Source organism: Varroa destructor, unplaced genomic scaffold (assembly GCF_002443255.2).
Source record: "Varroa destructor unplaced genomic scaffold, Vdes_3.0 BEIS01000005.1, whole genome shotgun sequence".
Taxonomy (NCBI): Eukaryota; Metazoa; Arthropoda; class Arachnida; order Mesostigmata; family Varroidae; genus Varroa; species Varroa destructor.
Genome location: NW_019211458.1, coordinates 13461489 through 13488239, shown reverse-complemented (window position 1 = coordinate 13488239; position 26751 = coordinate 13461489). Strand labels below are relative to the sequence as shown.

The following is a 26751-nucleotide window of genomic DNA, read 5'->3' as shown; positions in this document are numbered from 1 at the left end:
AAGTCACTCTATATTATTATAGGCAGGCTAAAGCTACGTTAAAGGTAGTGTCGGAGACAACAATTGTACGGTGCTTCCTATTCATTAAACTTATGGTGGTCTAGGTTCGAATCCGGGCGCAGCCATATTTCGTTTCGCACTCAGAGCCAGCCGTCTCAAGTAATGCTTGACGTAGAACACGTAAAAACATTCACCTTTTATTTGTTACAACTAGCCTATATGAAATTGTCTGGGCCGTGTTTCAACGCTACTTCCCAACTGCAGACAAAGTAAACATTCTCGTAAGTCCTATGTGCAGGGTAATAGATGTTTACCATATTAATGCCATAATGTTAACGTATGCTGATCAGCTTCTGAGCTGTACACCTGTACAAAAAATGCCGGTCAAAATTTCACACCTGTAGCTGTACGAAGTGATTAATAACTAGGTAGGGACTTTAGAAGTCGACACCAAACGTATGAGAAGCGTTAACCAAGTTCAATTGTACTACTGAAATATTTTCCTTTAAATTGTTGTAGATCTTTTTATGATTTTTACTTTACTAGAAAACGATACGTGTATTTATAAACAACATTTACGTATAAAGCAATATTTTTCAAAACGAGGATACTCGGGCTATGTTGTCTACGGTAGAGCTTTAGCTTTGTCCTAGGCTTTTGCTTCCAATGACGTTAGCCCAAAGTTATCTATGAAGTGTAGAGTTCGGCCAAAGTTAATATGTAAAAATAAGCTTTAAATTACCGTTCCTTCCAGTTATCATGACAATGATAAGATGTAATTGAACTTAACTATTGAACTTAACTTGAAGTTAACTATTTTACTTACTGTTCAGATTCGGTAAGACTTATGACAGCGCACTGAATGCGGACCGCGTCCGCAGAAGATTACGTTTGCTTTTGTACATATGCAAATAACCGCCTGAACTAATATTTGTGTTTTAAATAAATAAATTCCTTTCTCTTTATATAAAAACTTCCGGTCTCGTTGGTTTGCCTTTGAATGATCTTCGTCTACGTGAACCTTCAAAAATTTTACATCTAAAATGCTTCCATTAACGACGTAGAAGAAGTATCTCGATGTTAGGATATTCCTCGTTTTGTCTTCCACGTAGACGCAGTTACTCAGATAGCATTGCCGAGGTGCTAATTATTAAGCCAAAGCTTCGTATATATGACAACATAGTTATACGTATCCAGGCTCATAGTGACCTTCTGAAACACGAGGCTGCAAAGGAACCGTGCTAGGTATAACTTGGCTTTTTTTTTTTTAATAATTACGTGAAATGTACTAGTTTGCAGAAAAACATACTTTAAATGCTTGACTCATGCGCAAGCTAAAAGGGACACCAAATAGAGTACACTTATTCACAAGCTGGTAATTCCACGTACTATATGCAGTTTTTACTAGCAGACGTCGCATTGACATGCAGCACGTAAACGAGCACGACTGTCATTAAAATCGCTCTCAGAACCAATACCATCGATCGTCTATCGAATAGCGATCTTTGAATTAGAAACACTGTTAATTTCGTTGTTGGCTAATTTGAGCTGCATACCTAATATTTCAGCTTCTGCCTATCGAGTACCACTTGAAGGCATTCTTCAGCTTCATGTTTCTATAGATGGCTTTTTCTCACAAGTCCTATAAAGGAATAATGCTCTTCCGAGCTGTACTCTCCGTAGTGGTTGTCCATTTCATGCCACTGAACTTATGTGCGCCAACTGATTTTACCAACCAAAGTAGCTTCGTGCTATGTGGGGTAAGTGCTGGATGTCAACTGGATGACTTGGTAAGCGCATCACCGACCACACTGTGAAGACAAAACGGAACAGTACGTGATTTTATATGAAGACGACATAAAACAGTCGATCACTGTCAAGTCGCAGCAATTCAATAGCTGTCAACCTATTTTTCGAAACGAGTGCCGGTTGCAAGTATGACGTATATTGTTTTATTACAAATCTGTATCAGATACTATAAGTTATTTCAAATTTAAGTTGATTGATCAAAAATGCTTATTATTTCAGCAAGTATTTCAATAACAAAACGTCGCATTTAGGACAATCGAGTTTGATTTTATTAGGACTGTTTCGGATTTCTATATTCTATCAGGTGTTATAGTCTAATCCCAGCATGAAAACAGTGTTACTCAGTAAAGCTTTTTGTATCGAAGCAACTGGGGTATTATGGCTTAAAAGGCATTACATAATGCCGCTTGGCTATTCCAAAAGCTTCGTAAGGTTCTTCTATATTTGAAGCTCCTAAAAATCCCATGTGTGCCCCTTCCATGTAACACAGTTGTTTTATATGTTTTTGAGATTGCCACTATCGAGGGCTTCAGAATGAAATGTGACAAACACTGATACCATACTCCAAGATGAAGCTATTTAATAATGGTGTGACATTCGACGGCACGTCTTTTTGCGCTCGAAATAGACTCAAACACTTGAGGATCTGAGACAGTTGGATTGGGCTTTTAGCAGGCCAGCCGTAACCAGCCATGAAGATCCATAAGGTTCGAGTGCGTTGCAAGTATCGAGTTATTTAGGGCTCCCGTATTTAATTAAGCTTCTACTGGTTCAAAAAATTCTGCAAAGGAAATTCTAAATTTAAAAATGATTCCCATGAAAGATCATCAGCGTCGATTCAATTGAATGAATAAAGTTGAGAGCTGCGGTGGAAAGCAGGACGGTCAGCATTCGAGTTTCATGTATGTGAACGTATCGTACTTGTTGATCGCGATTAAATAAGTGAAGGAAAGAAACCAGCAAATAGACACTGCATGATCTGAGCGAGGGTTAGAAATAGACACGGAACTACGTTTGCTCCTCCCGGCTTTTTTGTTATAACAATGAGTCATTTTTACATCGAATTGTGACTTGTAATAAAAAAAAAAAGGGGGGTTTCTATGATAACCGCAAAAGGTCCTATGACTAAATGGTTCCAAAAAAAGAAACGTGGCAGAGCGTCAGCCTAACAACGTACAGCTGCAAGAACGTATGGTAGCGTTTGTCTGGTGGTCTAATGCAGAACTTATCTACTAGAGATTCATGGTTGTACTGTTAATAATTACAAGATATGCTAAAAAAAATTCGCTCTAAAAAGCTAAGCATCGCTATTTTATACCATGCCACAATAGAGTAGCCACGGCCAAGAATTCCTTGTCTAGCATTGATACTATCCATACAAGCACATATTTAAGCAACCATATTTTTCGAAGTCTCGACAATTTTCTAATTAAACAAGAAAAAATACTCAAATGTTAAAATGGTCTCGTATCCTAGATTGCGACAACGACCATATAAATAAATTATCATCCCAACAATAATTTACTAACACTTTAATTGAAATAAGGAGCACGCCTCGAAAAACTTCAAAGAGCTCGAATTTATTATGTTACATTTTATACTGAACGAAATAATATTTAAATATGAATAAAATATTTATAAAAGTTGATTTTAGTGACTGACTTCGTTTTATTTATACAGTGTTTTTTCTATTGGATTATTTGGGGGGCGTTTGGGGCGGCAAAGTTGCATATTTTCCTATTAATTTTTGCGTCATCTGGCCAACTTCAGAACAACTTTTTTTTCCATGATTTATTGCTAACGAATCTAATAGCCTTATCTGCGTATATTAGAATTTATCGCTATTATCTTAGGAACGAGCCAGCTCTTTAGGTTGTAACAGAGACAGAGTTATTTTGCTTATAGACCATAACCGTTTACCCTTCGTTAGTACGGTAGAAATATACTGTACCAGCTGACACAGACTATTTCTGATTTTTCAAGCAAGTGATGAATAGCTTCATTTGCCTTATTTTACACTCCCATATTCTATATTTATTGATGCTTTTATTATTACATTTACAAAAATTATATTTTGTTATTTAAGAGATGAATGCAACAAGTATGTAAAAAAAAAAGAAGCTTAGTTTGGATATACTGGTAAGTTGCCGAGGATTGTTTACGAAAGTGCCGAAGTAAACAACGGATAAACATCAGAAATATCATTTTGGTGACAGATGTGTCACGTATCCGCTATAGTTCTGCTATAGCCTGCTGGAGCATGTCAACATTCGGGACCAGTGAAATTTACTGTACTATAGCACACTGGGGCATTTTTTTTTCGGCTTCGTATGTGAATGCCTCTTTTTTTACATTACAAACGGAGTTTTTACATTGCTTGTATTGGTCTGGCGTTGCACACCTTTTCTTGTGATAGAATTATGAGAATACCTGAGTTATATTTTTTTAGCCGTTTAGAAGATCTTGCCTTTGTAGTTTCTACAGGAGCAGCAGGTACAAAGATGACCTTTCCGCTTTTCTTAAGGAAAGCCATGGTAACATACGGTTTTTGTCTTCTTGAGCAATAAATGGAGTACCTGCATTCTGTTTTGCGGTAAAGCCCGCCTTTATCTATGCTCGATTTTTTGTCGGCCAGTTTTTTAAGTACGTATCACTAATCTTCTTTACTTTTGCCTAATGTTTAAGGACAATGTTCTCAACTTTAGCCACACAATCCAAGGCGCTCTCATAGAAGCTATTGGTAACTTCGGCCATTCCCTCCTTCAAAAGTTAAACAACGATACGGCAAGTATCAACTACTCTTAATGACACAATATTGCATTCTATATTGGTAATGAAACTATGCTAGACTAGTATTGAGTCTCTGGTTGAAAAAGGGACCGATTCTTTCCTAAACTCACAATGTATGTAAGCAAAGAGTTATAATGAATGATTATTACATAGGCTTTGTTTACATTCGAATCGGTAATTGTTGACTGGTATTGTCACAATGGCCATATTATGTTGATTCTTTAAAATTCAGTTGCTAACATACTTCACATCTTTTTTTGTCCTTTTATCTTTCGACTTTTCGCAATGATAACACACCTCAGAGTATGAAAAAGAGGCAAATGAACACACTTTTTAGCGACCATTGCTATTTCAGTGGCACTTTTGCTGTTAATATTAGCAAGTGATATTATCTTTGGCCATGTTTATTGGACCATATGTACTAAAATCGTTCAATCATGTCCCCGCGTCGAACATTTAAAAGTCAACCTAACATTATCGATTAACTGCACAGCTATTTTTTTTTTTTATATCGTCCCTTACACAAAAATTACATTAACATATACTCTATTACTGCATCATCGTTGTCTCGTATCACTTTCAGAATAACATTGTCATATCCCCTCTTTCGGTGTACTCAATAATGGCAATGCTTACGATAGGATCACAAGGCAGCACTAGATATCAGCTTGAGAAGATTACGCGTCTTCATAGACTGAACTGGACGACGATCGTGGCGGCAGGGGACTACTTGGTCAATATTCTGGATAATTACCAATCGGGTATGTGACGACTCGGTGATCGAACTAGTGTTCTGGATAATGGACATGAGCAGTATATGGGTAAATTAGGTGGCATAAGCGCTGGTCAGATACGTAGAGTCGATTGTATGCCTAGCGATTACTAGGGGAGCATTATATTGATTCGATATGATGAAAAGGCATGCACACCACGCAATAAAAGTAGGGTGAACCTCGCCGGGATATTACCTTAACAGCGGAATTATCTAGCCTGGTTTGGTTTAATAACTTGACAGATTTTCGACTGAACCTTGCCAATCGCGTGTATGTCACTGAGGATTTGATTGTCCCACAACTCTTTTTGGATTCTACAACATTCGGTTTCGGTAGTAAGGTAGTTTTTATGGACTTCAAGAAGTCTGACAACGGTAAGTACATTTGGGTGGCAAATACCATACATATTTGTATATTTCTTTCTATATGTCATGCAATTTTGTTCGAACAAAATCTTTTCTCACGTTAGAGGGAGCAGATAGACCCATGCTGGGACAATTGATTCGAATTTAGTCGCAGCGTCTCATACATCGGGCTGACAGATCCAGGCATTGTTGTAGAAACGAGTACCCCATAGATACTCGCCCAGGCTAACTTTCTATAGCCCAGCGTGGGCCCTAATATAACCCTATGGTTTTTGGTTAAAATCTAGATCCTTTCAAAAGCAAACTTCTGTTCAGTTTATTTTTATCTCTTGTTGTGTGTACTATGCGTGTATGAACGCGTGAAATTCATAAAGAATATACACCAGGCTAAAATCGAAGTGCTTAGTTAAGACATTCATCAGAGTAAGACGTTCATTTACAAATTTTCTCTTTATCGGTTTTTTTTTTTCTCTTGTTCCTTTAGAATAAGTTTTACTATCTAAATATGTGTATGTATGAAACAAAAAAAAACAAACAAAATCACTAAGGTTATCTTTGTGAAACGTCAAGCTTTGCGCCAAGCGTTTTCTATAATATTACACAACTCTTTGAACGCGTCGTATGTACTTATGTATATTGAAAAAGCTATGCAACCCCAGGGGAAAATCGATGGTTTAATAAAAAGAGCGTTATAAATAGAATTAATGATTGTCATGAGAATAAATGCTCCTCAGTATCTCTATAAGCGCTGTACCTGCCGACGACGATGCTCGACTCTATTAGCTTCAATACGAAGGGCGCATAGTCTCTGTGCTTTGAGTTTTACGTCCGGCAACGCCGTAGGGCAGTCCCAGGGCTAGCTTCCAGCACGAAAAGAAGCATCTCTATCCCAAGTTCGAAGCTAGACCACAACGTGTCCCTAAGATCAACAGCAGGTACGTTAACCACTACATTTTGATGGGGACATAGTCTTATTTGGGCTTCGACCGGTCTGACTGGAGCCACAGTATGGCCCTTCCAGTAGCACTCGCGTACCACCGTGGCTAATCGATTCTAGCCATATAACGACATTATCGAGATATGGCGGAAGTTCGGTCATTGATATATTTGCGACGGATTGAATAAGATTTCAAAATGAAAATTGCTTATTCTTAGAATATACGAGCATTTCAGCTCACATACGCACAACAGTAAGACCTAACCATCCCTATGAAACGTGTAGCTCTGTCGCGACGTGTAAATTCGAACAAGCACCTCAGACGCAGCCACGGATCTCTTCAAATATCTAACGTCATGAACGCTGAAGCCTATGGGCGGCATCCAGTTGATATTCTGCAGTCTGCCGTGCAGTCCTCTCGTCTTCCCAGGAGGCATGGGGTGATTCGACCATATTTGTCGTTTCGGCCCATACACGTTTTAGGCTGCTAGGTGAAATACAGTCCGTACTTCACCCTTTAGTTTCAAGAAGGCCTACGGAAAACGTATCCGTCTGGTCATTAACGCAATCTTACAGATGGCGAACTCACTATGGCAAAGTGCAGATCGCAACATATCGAATACGCGTTAGTTAAGAAGATCTCAGAACGGAGAATTTTGAACAACTAAAACGTATCAAAGCTCCTTTCTGAAGAGACCACTGGGATAAGACACCACGATTTACAATCGCCTCGCGTGTTTCTCGACCAACTTACCATTTTTGACAGGGAGTCTGTTCGAATTTCCTCTGGCATAGACTTTTAAGAACAAGCTCAACAACTAGAAGTAAGAATTTGTACAGATTGATGGGGACCTCTTTGATCGGAATGCGATGGAGGATGATTAACAAAGGAAAAAGAACCGGTTGAACTGACACGTCATGACCTAGATTGCCTGTATATAGATTCCAGGATAGGCGTTGCAGGTAACAGGGTTTTCATGGACCTAATAAGAGACGTAACAGCTCCAGACGTGAGTAAAATTGTGACAAGTGCAATGCCGCTTGCGGCTTTCTGGTAGCATTTTTAGGATGTCTGAAAAATGGCGAAGTATATATAGGGCGAAGCGGTCTGTTGTTTCAGTATTTATTTTGATCTCGTCATACAGAATTGTTGATTCGTACACATATGTTTGAAAACTATTACCAAAAGTGGATGAATGAAGTTCGATAAGTTAAACGCAAACTTTTGCCGACACAATAGCTAAGTAACCTTCTGACTACGATACTTTGCAAATTTAGGCACACACCACCAATTTTTCTCCGACGGTTCAATGCCGATACAAAGCGGTGAAGTAATGTAACGTTCACTACCCTATCAATTTTTCCATTCTAACTAAAGCCAAATTTCAGTAGGACTATCTTCTGTGAAAGATAAACTAGTGAGGTATGGCTTCATTCTGCTGCACCTTTTCTGCAAGGGCAAATCTGTCCAAAAAGATACGTACGATATACACCGGGGCCGAAGCAACTGTGCTGAAATAAAACATCGTCTGTTATTTCCTGAAGAAAAAAACAACACAAAAAGATTCCGAAGTCCAAAGCTGGGTTTTTGGTTATTTGACCCATTACAGAAAATAGTATATTTAGACTGCCTTTTAATCAAAACTCTATTTTGTGTACCGCGTGCGAACGGAACTATAACATGTTTATACGTAACAATATTGCGTCATCCACAATTGCTATAAAAACTTATTCGCAAATTCAAAAAACAAACTTCCAGAAATTTTTTATAAGCGCTTAGATGCTAAATTTAAGCAAATCTTCAAGCGTATAACAATTACATTAAATATCATGACGACGTTAGTGAGGAATGCCCCTCTTGACGCATGCAAAACATGATACTCGAATATATGTTATTATATAGATAAAGCTCACGATAACCAAGCGACGTAAACTACTTTTATGTAGTCTTAACATCTTTTATGCATACGTTTATTTTCATTGTTTATAATTACGTACAATCTGACTATGGCTGATGGATACATACGGACCTGTTAGAAAAATACCAGCGGCCCATTTTTCGCGCACCCCACATGAACCTCCTTCCTCTGCCTGCCAGTTTCTTAACTGCGATTTGCCTTTCAAATATTTGTAAAGTTAGTACCATTAATTTTCGCTGTAAGTCATGTTTCAAGATGCACCAATAATTTTAATAGAACTTAACTGAAATTGGTCTAGTTTCGAAACATTTAAGGAGATTTCCTATTTCAAAGTGCTATTCAATGTACTTCGACCAGATATTTCCGTGTTCTACGCACGCTCATATGATTTCTAAAAGTGCACATTTGAACTACAGTGGCTCTGGTATCCTATAGTCTCAACGTGATCCGGATCTATCATAGCTAAAACTAAGTGTCCCTGATTGTTTGTCCAGTACCGTCGTCAGACGAAACAAAGGCTTAATATAGGTATCATATATTTTTGATGATTTGATTTACTTTGGTTATTACATGATGGTTTACTATTTCTTGCTGTTGCAACGCCTCTATTATTCGATCAGTGGTGGCCGAGATGAACCATTTTGTAAATTTAGCAACACGAGGAAAGATTAAGAAGATTGTCGATGGACACTTCACCAAGGATACGACGATAGCTATAGTCAGTGCTGTGTTCTTCGAAGGTGCTTGGCGGTTTCCCGTAATGAAATTTAACGAGCAAATCAGATTTAACGCTCATTGTGAGTCGCCGAAAAATCATGCCAACTGGTTTAAAATCAGTGGTCGGTAAGTTTTTATGAAACTTCGTACTTTCATACATAGATGTATAGCAAATCTAACCTGTTTGAATGGAACCCTTATAGTATTTTCTATTACTGCCGTATTATACGCTGATCGCAGAGCCTTTTCTGTATTTCCGACAGGATGGCCTATGGAAACTCTTCGGCTGCTGACGCGTATTTGTTAAGAGTACCATACAATACTGGCATAAAGTCAGTTACCAAAGCTGAGTTGTTGATAGCTCTTCCAAAATCAGAGTACGTTCCACACATTTACCCTAATGTTGTTTACTGACATTTGTTTGGCCACACTTCAGCGTTAGTCCTATCTAGTAGCTTAGCTACTCTTTATCGTAGTACGTAAGGAATGCCTTAGCGCTCTATCTTAGTGGATAGTTTTTTCCCTTGACACATTTTTTGGTAAAGTTGAAATTCACTACATCTTGCGTAGTTAAGCGTGGCACTCATTCCGACTTGTTTATGCCTCATTCGTCGCTGCAGCTCCTGCAACATTGATAGATGGTTGGAAAAACGACGGTGGATTGATGTTATGCGAGCATTTCACCAGACAGAAAGTAAGTGCTTAGATTCGCGAATTATTGGTAACTCGCACCTCGTTTCTAGCCCAGAGTAGCCCGGCTAAGGTGTGCGTGCCCTTAGCCGGTGCCGAGGGCCGCTTGATCAGCAAGCTAAGGAATTAATATGTAGATAAATTGTATTGCGCCTCTACATGCTTATTATGGCTTTTTTTTTTTCTATCCTAAAGTGACTAGTGTAGAGCTTCTGATGCCAAAAATTAACGTAGAGTGGGTTGGTGACCTTCGAGATTCAATCAAGAAGCTTGGAATCCTCGTAGCGTTCGAAAAGACACAAGCAAACTTCAGTAAGATGGTCCAACCAGCATCGAACGTAACAACAACACCACTAACATATCTCAATAGAATCTTCCATCGAACTTCGGTGAGTTTATGAGATGCTGAAAATTATCTTTTAATCTTGTCTAAATGTCTTTTAATCTAGTACACGAACCGTCCGCGCTAATTTTCTGCCACCTTCGGATCTTTCGGTAACACAAGATGACACTATCGAAGTTCGCGAACATTTAATGTCGTATCGCGTTCACGGGTTTCATCTCAATCACAAAGTAAAGAGAGATATCACATGCACGAAATGTATATAGGTGTTCTAGTTTACTTTCGAGCTACTTAGAATCAGAAAAATATTGCTTCTAATGACTGTTAAGGCCAAATGCAGGAAATTAACTAACAATAACCTATGTAAAAAAAATAGATCTTATGGAGCTGATTAGTTCTTTATTTACTGGCAAATAATTTTCTGCAATAAATCTGCTTTGTTATCGTACAGAGAATTCAACAATCTCTTAACTTGACACTTCTTTACTATCTATAGTTGAGCGTGTCGGATTTGGGCACGAGCGGAATAACTGCCAACAGTAGACCCCGACGCGACGTAACGCAGGCCAGTGCTATTCAATTCGAGGTCAAAAGTTCTTTCTACCTAGCTGTTATCGTCTCCGAGCTGGAAGAATCAAAGGACCAACATGCATTTAAGTACATGCAGGTTTTCGCTGGGCTGATCAAGACTTTGACATAAACGCTATACAGTATGCGCAATACGAAGAAACAGATTTATTTTAAAGTGGATATATTTCACTTTAAGTTTTAGTAAAAACAATTCCCCTAAGTATTGCTGAGAGAAAATAGGAGACAAATTCAAAGCAAACTACGTTGCACACCAAATGAGCTTTCTTCTTATGGCTCGAATCTTATGCGTAAGAAACCGAAATAGGTTGTAGCAACAGTAGCCTAATTATGATAGAATGATGGTTATAGCCCCTCTCTCTATCTCCCTCCCTCCCTTCCACTCTCTCTTTATATGTATGTGTCTCATTTACAGAATATAAGCTGGAAGTGCACGCCTGGCAATCCAAAAAGAATTGACAGACGACTAGACCGTTGTAGAATACAGTGCAATATTATTTCATTATAGGCAATCATTTTATTCAATCATCATAAATAAAACCGATGACTTATTTGAACGGAAGTCGTGTCGAAACGTAATTCCAGCTAAAGTTTTACGGACTAGTCATACAGAGCAGCTAAGCAGTATAGCTGAAAAAAGTGGTATTCGAATATATACCTGATGTTAGTTGATAGCGTTATATATATATATATATATATATACATATATATGTATATATATATATATATATAGGTATGCCATTAGTGATATATAAGCAGCCTTACGTATCCCAAATGGAAATCTCGCGCTCACTGCTAATTTATATTAGCAACAGATCTGCTAGCCACAGGGATCAAACATAAACTTTGCGTCAGATATTATGCTGGCATCAGAAGTCTGCCACAAACAAAAGTCAACAATCGCAGTCTATTACTATTGTTCAAGAAATATTAAGAAATGAAGCTGGGGCAACGTCTACAAATATCCATCTTTGTCGTGGCGAGAGAGCATTTTGTCAAAAAATAAGATGGACGTTCAACTGGCCATTGTACAACTATGGTCTGTAAATGTTATTTCATTAAAACCAAATATTCTCCATTGACAAACTCCAACACGGTTTATATGTCGGTGCTAACTGCACCTAGTTTTTTCCTTAGGAAATACTATTTGCAGTATCAATTTTCTTAGACTTGTAAGGTACGTCTGACTAAAATGCTATTGGAATAGCCTAAAAAGTATTGCAATGACTCTGATCATTTCTGAAAAGTCTGCTAAACGAAAAGACTTTATGCTGCTAGTTATTTTGTCATCGCAATTTTTCTAGAATCCTAATAGAGCCGCGATACCTGTTCCTCATTATAGGTATGCACAATAAAGCCAAACATGAAAATAAACCATGTCGATGAGGTCTTAGGTTTCGTTCATTCTTGCCACTGGGGGAATCAGCCAGTGAAGAACAACCAGAAGATGGACTTACACCAACGATATGACTTAGCCTTGAACATGAACATGCACCTGGGTACTACATTTGTACTACAACAATCAACTTGTAATCGAATTATTCCCCTGGGGGGTAAACAAAATAAAAAAAACTCTTTGGCCGTAGTATGGGGTGCAGAGTATGTATACAATTCAATACGCGCGTTTTAGGTCGAAATAATCCTATACGATAGAGACGTTTAAAATTATGTAAAAACAACTTTCAAAAAATATCTCAATGCATCGCTGGGTTCCCCGAGATCTGGTCAAGGTTATATCACAAAAGAAATGCTATTTCAAGAACTACGCTATATAGAATATGAAAAGGTAATATAATGTATGCTTTCAGTGTGACGATTTTAATACTTTTACTGAATGGCCGTTGCGTGTATCTTTCAGTGGTTTTGTATAATATATTTCGGTAGCAGCGAAGAACCAATAAATTTGCACTGTAGAATAATCTAACGAAATATTAAACCTTTTTATTTCATGTCCCATGAAAGACAATTGTAAGATATAAACAAAAACCCGGAGTCAGCGTCTTAACCTAGGAATTCCAGAAGACCCCACAGAGTCTTCATCCAAACTTTTGACCTTTTTTTTTTACTCGTAAGTTTCCTTTGAGAGTACCTACTTCTAACTACTTGTACACCCGGTAGTAATTTAATTCGTCTGAATGATAAATAATGGCTGAAGAATAAGGAGACCTGATTTTTCAGCTAGATCAAATTTATATGTAACAATTTAACCTCTGAATTTAAAAAAAAGTTTAATCTTAAAGCAATTTAATATTTAGGCGATACAAACAGAGTGGTTGTAGCATAAACAAATACTTTTAAATCATTGTATCTAGTTTTTTTGACATCACTTATATAAGAACTTCATGTATTGTTATATATGCATCTTGAGTATGCTTGCTAGAAACAGCATATCTGGGCGTGTTTGTGCTACTTTCGAGCTGACAATAAGCAAACCTGAAAGGTAATGATATGTTTTTGTGTGCAGAAATTTGCAGCGTTTTCATATAAGTGATCGCATGCTATTGACACAATAGCATTTGCTTTGTTTTAAGCTCTCGGCATAAGGGGGCTGCTAGAAGATGCTTGCAACGTTACCAGTTCCAAGCTATAACATAAAACTATGTTGAAAAATCTGTAACCAAGTGCTTCTAAACAATTAACAAGCGAAAATAACAGTTCTGTCAACTTCACTGTGATCTCACATACTACAGATTAACGCAGAGGCATAATTCGAAAGGTCACTAAATCGAATGTTCTCTGTGCCCTCACGCAATGCAAGGATCCTATACGAGGTGCCGGGCGCCGTATCAAATACTGTTTTTTGTCATAGTGTATTTACAAAGTCACCCAGTGACTATAAGGCAACATCAAAAAAATCTGTAGCATAAAAAAGCGTGTAATTACAACATACAAAACCAATTACGCTTGTGCCAAACTAACTACGAAGAAAACGAAACGTGGCCAGCTATATGCAGGGTGCTAATGAAAACACAATTTTCCAGCTTTTCCAAAACCGTGGCTAAACTTTATGTTGCAGTAGCGGTGTACCGTCAGCATCAGGAGAAGCTACGACCGCAAAGCATATCCATCATCATTTCCTTTCAATCTGAGTCAAAAATGCGTAAGGCTATTGGCTAAAAGTACGCTTCTTGTTTTATAGGGCGCTTTTCGCGTTTGAAAATTTGGCGCTACACATCGTCGCTGGATCGAGCCAAACATTGTAATACATCACTCATTTACCAGCTGTAGCAGACGCCAAGCGTAATAGTAAATGTTTTCAAATCACGTAAGAAAGGAAATTTTGGGAACTAGCTGAAGAGAAGAATAGCTGAGGATCTGCTCAGACGGATATGGTAGAAAACAGAAAAGCTGTTCAAAGGACTGTAAAGAACGAAAAAAAAATTTGAGACTTCAATACAATCAGTTTTGAAGAAAAAGGCGAAATCAAGTTAATCGTAATTCATTTTAGCAAGAGAGAGACGCATACTATTCCACAGTGGCATTGTCGTTCAAAATCATCAGAGCTAATTACTATTGTTAAACCGCTATTGGTTGTACGCTTCCTAATGTAATGGACCTTTCACGCAAGGTCAGTAGCATGAAGATTATCTATCAAGAATTAGAAATATGATTTGAACCCATTCAATGTCATATAATGACAATATCCTAAGCTCAGATTTTTTCCAAAAAGGTATAATACGCCGCAAGTAGTATGCCGTAGCTGAAGAAAAAAAAAAGACGACGCTCTGCTAATTGCAATGAACACACCATAGACTAGAAAAAGGAAACAAAAAAAAACTATTGGAAATTCAGCGAATGTTCCGTAACTGACCCCCTCTCAGACTGTCCTGTTAAAAAAAAAGAAGGCGTTTTATGGATTACCTTCAAAAATTGTTACTCAGTTTAATTAAGATGCTTAAAACTAATATAAATGTACACGCTAACTGCATTTATCGTGGTCTTCTATGTGCTTGATAAGGTGCTCCAAACGGAAATTTTCGTTCTGACCCGTTGTACGAGACCTATGCGATTGAATTTTATTCAATGCAATTATATGATCGTATTCCGCACGAGAGTTGATTCCAAACATCGGTAACCTCCTGTGGGTGCTGTCCAAGTGAACGGTCGTTTATATTGCGACCCAAGGCAATTGAACATTTAAGAAGGATTCGCTGAGGCAAAAGGACAATCTCTTTCTCGATAAACGATATAACGATTAGGCCGCGTGTGGTGTTCGTGATAATGACCTTAATAGTTTTAATACCAACCATATTAGAAAATAGATATATATTTCAGGCATGCACGTTTCTAGAATAAAAAAGGTATTCTTGAAGTATAGGTAACCATCTAAATACCAAACATTCATATGTGATACGAAAGTCTTTATGCTCACAAAGCGTTCAGTATCGTACACTATTTCACCCATGTACTTTGTTTTGGCTTAGTTGAAACATTTCCGGAAATTCTCAATTTTTTTAACATTGGATTTTTTAAAGTAGATGGTGTATTGAAAGATGAAAAAAATCGTGGATTTTTTAGTCAGATTCTCTGTAAAAATAGAAGGCAAACTGACTTATTATTGGTACTTTTTGCGTATCGCGTGTCTCGCCCATATTTTTTGGTTTTTCTAAAATTTCTAGAATAAATTCAGGCATTTTTATCGCAATTGAAAGCCATTTAACAACTATAGCGTCGGTCTTGATAAACATAACTGTTCAGGTATTACATGCATCAGGACTACCAACCTAACAAGATTTCTTTCAAGAAGTCTGTCAAAGATTTCATTAAAGTCGCTATTACGGTAGTTCTCTAAGTGTCATATACTCGATACTGCCCTTTGAGATTTAAAGAATATTCGAAATGCAAATAATTACGTATTAACGAAATATTTTTTTTCCGCTCGATTTTAGGTAACGGCATAAGCTTAGTTGTTTCTCCAGCAGCTGCGAAAACTTGCCAACAGGTAGGTACTTCGTACAGGGCGTCCTGATCTTCACCTACAATCACTCGCTCGAAATTTTCAGCACTCTTTTTTTCGAAATGTTTTCAAAATTATTATTTAGGACTTCATTATAAATCTGACACCAGTTAAAAGAGGTGTTTATTATAAACGATATCGGGTATTTTGCCTAATAAATTCCATAAAGTACTCAATATATATTACAATAGTTGGGATCGGCGCTTATGATAGGTTTTATAGATCTTGTAAATATGTGTGGTATCTAAGGAGACGTTCATTAACGGTCGGGGAACTAAGACCAAACTTGCAATATCCAATTGCACGAAAATGAAACATTTAGATCTAATTCGACTGTAATTTGATTTGAAAAAATATATCGAATATGCGATTTCAAGATGAATTTCTTTTAACATTTCTCCATTTTTCCAACCTTAGAAATATTCCCGCCACTCTAAATATGAATGGGTTTCATATAGTTAAAGCATATAAAAAACATGGTTGTCTCCTAATCTATTTTCTTTAATGTAAACTGTATTCATTGTTATACAATAGTTTTTGTTTGGACAATGCAATTCTAGATATTTTACTAATCATGATGATTCTAACATTTATTGATGTGAAAATGAGACGAAATATTTTTTCGATACGCCATGTTGAAGAACATTAGGCTATGCGGGCGAGTCTCTTTGATATTTGTCTTTCCCTCTCTCACGAAACGTTAGTATGAGTGTGGGATCAAGACCTGCGTTCGTTGTACATAAATGGCCTGAGGCAGGCAGGATCTGTCATCAACTGACGCTGGAGTCAATTATTTCTATTTGAAGAAAATAGTATTTAATAAAGTTCTATGTGGCTTGTTACTACTTCAGAGGAATCATTAAAAATTTATAATAATATAATTGTAAAAGGGTCTGCAAACTTTTCGATAACTGATGACCACCCGTACAGCTTAGCCGTTTCAGTGCCTAGGAACTAAACAAGGCCAGCTAAACGGTTCCCGTAGTCGTCATCCTTTCATTTCAAACTGCAGACATTAGCCGTAATTTAAGCTACATCATTATTAATAGGATTATTAGAAACAATGGAACATTGGATCTTTTATGGAGCAACCTTGAATTTAAAGTAAAGAACACCAACAGAATCTAGATTGATTGCTAACTTTTAAATTAAATTGAAATTAATATCTTTGGCGACGATTTGTCATAATTATGAACATATATGTTTCAAAAAAAACATAGTTTTTACTTGAATTCGCTATCAGATAACGGTTAAGCGGTCGGAACGCGATGCTTGGTTTACGCAATTGTAAGAAAAATGCTTTTGAAACATTAAAATTTACGAGCAAAAGTTCATATGTACAGCACGTATCGACGAATATTTCGACCTGAGTATGCGCCCGTTGTACCTTGATGAAGGTTGACTCCATCGGCAGAAAGAAGCTAAACCCTTGAAGATTTACAAGGGCATTTAAGTTTCATATACTTAGAATTCAGCAGGCGAAAGATTCCGAGATCTAATATAATACTTTAATACATTTGATATATAACAATGGAATTATCTAAATCACAGAAATGAAAAACATATTTGGAGGTTTGTTGCTCATAGCAGGATATTACTTAAAACTTAACTTCTAATGAAAGGAACACCTTTCCTGCGTAGCCTGAATGGAGAACTTACGAGCCCCTTTTTTGTTAAGGGAAAGCTATCCATTGACATCCCTGTCGTCAATTTTCTTTTATATGTTTAGTATTAACACGCTAACTGCTCTTAAAGGATAATTCACTTCTTCACAATAGGCTGATTCGGAAAACAGTGGATGGTATTGCTACGGTCTTGTCTATTGTGTAATAGGCATATTTGTTTTCCTGAAATTGGTAAACGTGTAGCTTGTGAAGGGATTGCCATGTTTATAGCAGCTATTGCTGCTGTAAGTGTTTCGGAAAAGGGCATCACTGGAAGGCGGGAGCTCGATGGTTCTTTGGTTAAACAAGGCAAGGCCGATGTCGGCATGAAAATATATATTAAGCATAAAATATTTTCAAAATTTACCGGGTTCTATAATTTCAGTTCAATTCAATTCAAAACATAACAAAAAACTTTGACACCTTCGTAGACAATCTTCGATCAATTTTTCTTACAAAAGACATTTAACAATAAATTGTAAAAAAGCAGACAGCCATAGAGTACTTTAAAATACTGGTGAAATACTGAATATCCGGGAGGGCCCTTCGTAAAATTTGTCATCCTATAATGACTTTTCGACCATTTTTGTTTTTTTTTTTTTGTTTTAAAAACTACTATAAATTATTAATGATTACTCTTCAGGCGCTGCTCAGTCTGTTAAAATTACGTTTTTGTCTGCTCAATTCCACTAGTGTTCAATGCAAAGACATATTATCTTCAGCAGTGTAGTCGATCTCTTCGTGAAATTAACCGAATGATAAGGTTTGACTGATATGTCTGTGGAAAATCTTCTATGTATGGGTGGCGAGAGTTTTGATTATCAGACTTGTAGTGATGCATAACCATAATTTGTGCATCCTTTAGCCATTAACACAGCATGGGGCTCTAGTAAGTAAATACCAGAGCAATGTACAGCGAAGTCGTGGGTAAAACAAAAAAACGTTGTATAATACCGCTATATTTTCGTACTTTTGACCTCAAATAAGAGGAGGCTCAAATAAAAATGAAAAAATAAGGAACATCCAGTTTAGCATAGCGGAGCGGCAGCTGTTCTCGGTGACGACGACGAGGATGATGATAAGTTTTTTTTAAGATGAGTTTGATTAGTATTCCTCAGTTTTTTCAAGCATAAGCGCTCTTTAAAAATGCGATAGAACTTCTTCGTATTGAGACAGCTATCTGAAACATTTTTTTGTCGGCAGCTTTCAATTTCCTGTAATAATAGTTTTCCATAATTGAACTTATAATAAAAAAAGGAAAGATAGAAATGTGAATTAAGGCATGTATATATGATTTGAGCGATGTTTTTCAATGAAAGAGAACTGCTCGAAAGCCGCCGAGCTAAATTCGAACATGATACAATGGGTACAATTATGATTCCCCCCCGCGTACTATGTTAGAATAAATGTTTCTTCTTTATTACTTTTTTAACACAAAACACTCAGTTTTTAGCTTATATTAGGATAGCTAGGCGGGCAGTGCCTACCAGAGTATCCACAGCCCTGTATAACGATGAGATTTTTTAAGAGCACCAATTATAGCGATAATGATATTTAAAAAAACCCTTGCTCTTAAGGCATCTACACTATTCTGTGTAAAATTGAGTGAAATGGAATACGACCAAGCAATACGGAGCGTTTCGAAAATTGATTCCAGGACAAGAATCTTCTAAGTAAGTTCAGTTATTTCTTGGACATGTATTGTGCGCCCGCGAAAATTCGTCTTACCTTTTTGTAAGTTTCGAAAACACGCCGGTTATTAAACAGCAGTCAGGAAATATTCACCCTTATTTTTAAAATCATACTTATCAGGCTTGTCGTTTGTTTACTTGGCTTATAAATATAAGGTCGTTCTCCTTTTTGCGCTTAAATCTCTCTAACGCTTTGTAACTTTGGTATATAATGTATCCTTACCTTCTGTAGTAGATAGAGAACTCAAGTAGGCCTTCAAAACAACCTAAAAATAACGAACGAATGTGCCATACGTTGGCCGATATAGGATATATTTTTCCTCTTTCTTGTGAATGTGTTTGCTCAGAATCATCCATCAGATGTCCGCTGCAACGCGTGACTATGTCGGGAAGTGGCCAGCGCAGGTGGCCACCTGCATAACAGATGTTACATATGGGGCATATTACAGATGATAATGCCACAAACTATTTCAGTGTTTTACACTTTAAAATATTGCTGCCTGTAATCTATGAACTATGAAAAAAGAAAATGAAGTTTTGCTTAAACGAGTCTTGGCATTGATCTTGTTCTATTTTGGTTTTGTTATGTATCTTTAAGCAGCACTTTTAGATGACTATTCCCTACAAGCAAACATACCTTATGCTAGATCCTAAATTAAACATAAGATTATTACTTTCATTAAACAGCATCTTATTCTTAGCTTTCCTAAATACTATATCTACAAATTCTAAATAAAAAATCTACAAATACAAAAAAAAGCATACATGACAGACCTTATTTCAGGTAAATCGCGTACGTATTGCCTACTAAATATCTACTATATAAGTATACTCTACATAGATATGTTGTTTCTAAATGGATGTCATTGCCGAAACGAAATTAAGTAAGACTAGCTATCTAGTGTTATCGTAAATAAATTGCACTAATTATTATACTCAGCATGTTGCCATTTCGCTATGCCTACAGCGATAGTTACTGTTTTGTATTATATAATTAAGCACGTAAGAGCACAGTTAAATAGAACGTGATAAACATCAGTTTACTTCCAGTGGCTTCAGTTTGTCATTTTTGAGCAGACGTTATATAATTTTAGTTGTAAATGGTTGACTCAGTTATTTTTAAAGTTGACCCATGCGCCTGTTGCTGTAAATATACGCAGGACTATCTCGTTGTCTGGATAGGCAGATCGCTTGGGGCGGTCTGCCTTTATGAAAATGCACTCCCATTGAGAAACGTTGGTCTCCCGCGTCAACGCATGAAAGCGCAAACACAGAAGGGCAGAAACAGCAACAGCAAAATATAGCGGGTAACGTACAAAAAGTACACACACAGACACAGAAATAAACCGAAGCTACGGCTTAACAAAGGTGGCCAAGGCCGTTCTGGGTTTTTCTTGAGCTTCGCTCGTCCTACCGCTGCCGATAGTGAATAGACAGTTTATGCTTTTAACGGTCTTTCATGTACAGGGGGAGTTGCGTCACCTGAAGTTCACTCTTTTTTCTACCTATGTTTATATGCGTGGGTAATTTGACAGGAATAAAGCTTGAAACAGAACTCCTCGCCCTACATTCATTACAAAAATATACATTTTCGGCTTAAGGAAAACTAGCTAAATTGAAGAAGGTTCATTTGCTGCATCTGTAGAAGTAACACAACAAATAATGTACTATCTATATCTCTACCCATTTCTCTCAAAACATATATATTTTTTTTCATTACGTTTTAGTTTTGCTTAGGACTTGTCCAGTTAAATTTCAAGAGCCTTTTTGCCGTCAAATATACGGTTACTCGTTTTATTTGCCAGTGATCGGAAGAAATGACGATTCGTGGACGCAAAATGTAGAGAATATGGCGGGTGCTTCCAGCTGAGTTATTGCAGAGATAATTTTCCACGTGCAGTCGTAGAATAGGTCAATTTTGTCTCATCTATTGGGCCTGTTTCAATCAATGCAAGTAAACCATATATAGACCCTTGTTGACTAATTCTTCTTCTCAAGCATTTCAAGATGCATAACATCCTTAAGTCCTGCCCAGCGGAAATCGTACTACTTTTTGCATAAGAATCTCTCGGAATTACTTCTCTCTCGGTTGCATATCAATGTAGAGATGCCGCTTTTTGTCATTGAATAAAATTCTCTATAGAAACTATCACCGTTGTTGCGTCTTGGCCTACGTCAGGCAAGTCGTGATGCACCAGGCTTCAAATTTCTAATAAAATTCCATAGTTTTAAGATGCCTGATAATAAACTGGTGGTTGCATCTTGTATTTTCGACAGATGACCGGATTCCTCGTTTTCAAAGTCATCACCGATTTCGGATGACCGATCGGGCTAGAGTAAATCTATTAAGTTTCACATTCCCTTAGCAACTCCCTTCAAATAGTTCGATCAGTTGTCTATTTTTTACTGTACACAGTACACATACTTCGGGCTGTTTCTACTTGTTATCACTTAGGAAAAAGGCGGAACAGAGCAAATGTCGAAAGTGCTCATTTTTTTTTTACTTGGAATCTCTATTTTTTGAGCCTGAACTCAGTGTGAAACTAAGTTCGCTGCGCAACGAAATTACATCGGATCTCTATGGGAGGAAAAAAGACCACTCTCGAGGTGTACTGAGAAGCAAACAAGAAGCAGAAAGATTAACGAAAGGGCAAACATTAAGAAACCGTCCTTAAGTTTGTTATAGTTTAACAGATTTTTTCATTAGCTTGGATACAAGGAGCGCATATGGTGATATTTCGACGATAAAAATAAGGAAGACTTTTTTAGGACCTACGTTTCATGGATAACGCAAACTGAGGGATTTAGGATAACTGTTAAACGCATTACACTGAACAGCTAAATTTAATAACAAACAAAAAAAATTGAATGACAACATAAGCACATGATTTGAGTTTTCGCTGACTCACGTAGGATTCTAGAATACATGCCCGCTTTAGAACATCGTCGCATCATCAATAAGTAAAAAAAAAAATACTCTATAAATAGTTTAAGAATTATCGGCCTGACCTAGCCCTTTCAATTGATGACAAATTCTGCTCCATATTAAATTGTCCTACCATGATACCTTTTTGGCCGCAACTACAAGTGAGGGCCACTCGCAGGCTGGACGTTGAATTGATCGTCATCGCCGTTAGTCACTTTGACTCTGAATTGAACGGTTTCGTGTGGATACAGGGGTAATTTCGCCTCTCGTTTCACCACTCCCGCTGACGTTTTCACGGTCAGATCAACAGTTATTATCGAAAAGCTATGTGAAACACATTTTTCTTTTCTATCAGGAGAAAGGGGTTTAAGGAAAGGCGGAACGTACGCAGGGAACGACAACCATTTAAAAAACAGGAAATAATCCGAGTCGATTATTAATGATGTTGTATTTTTCTTATAAATTTTTGTTTAAAACAGCAAATGTATCGTTATCAAAATGTACTTAGGCTATGTGAGTGTAACGAGTGCCATTTTTTATCAATAAATCATAAAGTACTGTATCGTAGTTCTACTAATAATTCGGGTACGTTTCGGGACCCAAAGATTCACCTGGTTGTGCCAACGCCACAGTAAATGTTGGAATACTTACATATACTGAAAGCGAATGAAGTACATTTTGTGAACTGAATTCTGTTTTGCTGGTCAATCAACACTAAATAAAAACGTTCTGACGGATTCAATTTTCGTCTGCTACAAAGGAAACACAATCAGCTCGCTAATGCAGCTTGATAAGAACATAGCTCGATGTTGTAAGGCGAATTGATTTTTAGTACCCGCTGAAAGTGGGCTAATTCTTGTTACCTATCGTTTTGTTTGTATATGGCAAAATACCCATACAAAGGATATAATTTAGAACGTTTCACCTTCTTATATGTGCGTTACTTAGTATACTACAATCAAGGCGAAATAATTTGCTCAGACTTGGTCGCTACAACAGCAATTTTCAGTGAAAAAGATACTGTACAACGTAAACAATTAAAATCTACTCGTACTTTACCCCTATATAGTAAAGAGTGGATACAAGAAAACGAACAGGTTGGTGGTCTAGCAAATGCGTATATCGTAGCCATCTCGCAGACTTCTTCGTAACCTTCACGTTGGATCGCTACTTTTCAAAAAATTTCAAATTTGACGTGCGATTTGCCTTATATCTAGAAAAATGGCAAGATGGTAAATGATCTGGTCGTGCAGATGCCGTCATAATGTTCGCTAATACGTACGTAAACGTTGGAAGCCTTTTCTGTTTGCAGGCCAACTATGACGCCGCGGTCTTATTCACATTTGCCTATTGCTAGTACTGGATATAGAAGGCGGAGGAAGGTTGAGAGAGGAGCAGTTTCAATGAAATATCTAATTGTCGACACCTGGATGACGCGAAACGTGGAAGCCTTTAGGGAACAGACGCACGAGAGCAAGTTATGTTGGTAAAACATATACAAACAAAGCCTAATGGACGAAAATAGAGCTTAGGAAAGAGACGGAATGACTCACTGCGCCGCTATGAACCTACGTCTTTCAGGTCAGGAATATACAATGACAGAAATATAATTAGGACAGCAGATCTTCCTTCGTGCATTTCAAACTCGCTCGCAATGGTCCGATAAGGAGTATTTCATTTTCATTAGATTAGTGTTTACGTTGACAATGTCCGAGTCTGCTATATCACTAGAAAACCCTTTCCTTGGTATTGCCGTTGCTTTGACTAGATTGAATAATCTTACTAATTATCCAATTATTTCGTGCATGGAGTAACGAGAAAAGACATTTTCAACACCTATATTAACTTATTTTTTTGTTCTTCAAATATCAAAAGAGCTATCGAATTAATTCAGAATATTTTTAAAAGTTTCATAGCTGGGAAATGCACATTTTCAACCTTCAGTGTTGACTTAAGGTGAGTCCGTTCATTAAGTTGAAGACGACATTTTCCAATTTAATAGGCTACCTGGCAGGATTACAGAGTCAGCAATGGAATTGCTTTTGTACCTGCCACAGGGTAGGATTGTATTATAAGTCTTCACTTCGCAGGTTTATAATGCTGGCTATGTGCCATACATAAACATCTGAGACTTGTTGCAAATTAAATATATAAAGCTTGGATGTAACTCTGTTAGCCAAACTCGTTGCTTACTGCTAAATGAAATATCAAATTGAGCATATCCTTATCTTTAACTGCCCTTCAAAAATACGTTGCATCCGCAGCTTTCCTTTAGTCTGCTACTCAACTGAACTTCTTTTAACGTTGAATTTAAGTTTATTGCGGCATAAAAAGCTTCTTGCGTCTATTCGAGGAGCTCAGACTCGCTGTGAATGCTATACATAACTTGCATACAACCGCAGAAGGACATGAAATTCATATATCGTGTAAGATAAACATTTAAACTATTGACATAGAGAATTGCACACAAAAGAACTGCGACTGGTTGTTTATTGTCGTGAATTTAAGTGTATATTGCCTGAAAAACGCTTTGTTATAGCTTTGATTACATCTAGCTTATTCAAACATTGCTACCCGACCTTACAATTTCCCCTGAGATTCTCTCAACTAGTTAGTTTCAAGGCGACTTCGATGGAGCAGGCCAAAAAATTGTTTAAGATTCCTTGGAGTATCTTAGAGCCTGCCTTGTTTCTATATACATCCTAATATAATCCAGCCGTATGACAAGTTTTGTGCATCGTCAAATGAATAGCTTAAACAGCAAATTCTCGGTCACAATCTAACCTTACGTAGACTTTGGCTTGCGACCACTCTATTCGGTTTGGTCTCTTAAAAAGTCCGATGCTTTCAACAATTCCCTTAGTATGATACGCCGATACAATAAGATATAGCGGTGGAAGCCCTTTCATCGCAGTATACAGTATATCTATAACGGAGCTTTCCCATATTCTATTCGTTTTTCTAAATAAAGGAGACATTGTTTGTTTTTCGAATAACATATAAAACACTATTTACACTATGTACATATAAGTGTCGCTAAGAACCATGTGTATTATAGTTTGCATTGTGGCCGTACTACAACATCTAATAACAGTATCATATTAGCAAAAACATATAATTCTACAAATACTCACTGCTATTTACAAATTATCTATAGGTCCTTCTTTGTCGATGTGGTGTGTACATGTCAAAAAGCCTTCTGAATTAGGCAGCTGAGTTATATCCCTTAGCCTTAAGACAGAATAGATCCTGTTGTAAGCGTTACATTATTTGTTGCACAGTTTCACAGCTAATATTGTTTTTGTTATATTTGCCACTTCGGTCAAATATCATAGAGAACATAGAGATACGATATTGTAGTTTCTTATTTGCTATAATGTATTTATTTTGTTAGTTATTATTAAGAGTTATTATGAATTACTCTTTTTTATTTTCATTACGAGCAGCTATAGCAGGCAAGATAAGGCATACATTGTAAAGATTCCGCGAGTTACACCAGTTGTGCAGGCCTGTCGGTGACATTCTGTATCATACTTTAAGCATACACACGTCCTTTACCCCGGCATCTAGTTCATGGATGAAGTCATCTGTTCAAGGGAATACTGGCGTGACATTGTGCACAACGAGTGGGAGAACCCAAATGGACCAAAGTGCATAAAGCGTACAACGGCTGAGACACGCAGCGATGTATGAACGGCACGCAAATATCTGATAGCAACACGTTGCTGCCTACAGCGTTTGCATTGTTGATGCCAGCCACGCGATAACTAAATAACATCGTATTAGTTCTAAAAAATGAACAGGCAGTGAAACACATGCGCACTGATTGTTATTGCTAAGCTTTAAAACTTTGCTGAAGCGTTATTGCTAAGCTTCTGCAAATTCGGTCCCCCGACAACTCTATTTACGATATGTCAAACAGCCTACCACTATTACGACGACTTCAAGAAATGTTTTGAGTTTCACGCTCGGTACTGCCGCTAGGTGTTTCTTCAGGCGACTAACTCCAAATGAGTCTATGCACAATTTTTGAACCTAGACCGTTTAGTGAGCTATCCTTCCTCAGCTCTAGTAAATAGGTACACAACTGCTATTATTGCTATATATTTATTACTGCTATTAAGACTGAGATCTTTATGATTGCTATACCTTATTGAGTTTTCTGATCGACTTTTTGCTTATAGCAACGTTTTACTATGGAAATGTTTAGGTAGCAAGCACTTAAACCTTGCATAAATATGTACTGTCTTTGCTCGGGATTCGCCGGAACGCAGCATTCGTGATTTTTTTGTAACAGCCGTAACTTTTAAACGATAAAATAAATACTTCCATTATCTTGTCATTCTTGAACGTTTATTAACCGTGACTATACTGAGCCCGTAGATAGGTCACGGCCACGGTCGCTGCCGGCGACCGACTATATATCAATGTCCTTAGATTGTTATTTGCGTAGTAAGACTGTAGAGTATGCCTTGCAAACGTTATAAACTATACTGCGAGTTATGAGTTTGACTATCGCAAAAGGCCAATTGTTGTCTGTAAAGTCAAGTATTATTATTAAGCAACAGGTAAGCGATCAACT

The 26751-nt window shown here is 37.3% G+C and overlaps 1 protein-coding gene and 1 long non-coding RNA gene across 3 annotated transcripts; both read left to right on the top strand.

Moving 5' to 3' along the window:
• Positions 1-1395: 1395 nt before the first annotated feature.
• LOC111251348 (serpin B12-like) lies at positions 1396-11043 on the top strand. The gene is made up of 9 exons (XM_022807842.2): positions 1396-1760; positions 4495-4593; positions 5183-5360; positions 5615-5746; positions 9214-9436; positions 9574-9687; positions 9931-10004; positions 10196-10389; positions 10840-11043. The coding sequence occupies exons 1-9, from the start codon at positions 1623-1625 to the stop codon at positions 11041-11043; spliced, it is 1356 nt and encodes a 451-aa protein (XP_022663577.1). The 5' UTR covers positions 1396-1622.
• Positions 11044-14203: 3160 nt separating this feature from the next.
• LOC147755307 (uncharacterized) lies at positions 14204-26463 on the top strand. 2 transcript variants are annotated; one of them, XR_015329195.1, is made up of 3 exons: positions 14204-14499; positions 15821-15873; positions 23482-26463. It is a non-coding gene; the product is annotated as an uncharacterized LOC147755307 (long non-coding RNA). The 2 variants fall into 2 exon arrangements; XR_015329194.1 differs by having other exon boundaries at positions 23466-26463.
• Positions 26464-26751: the final 288 nt, after the last annotated feature.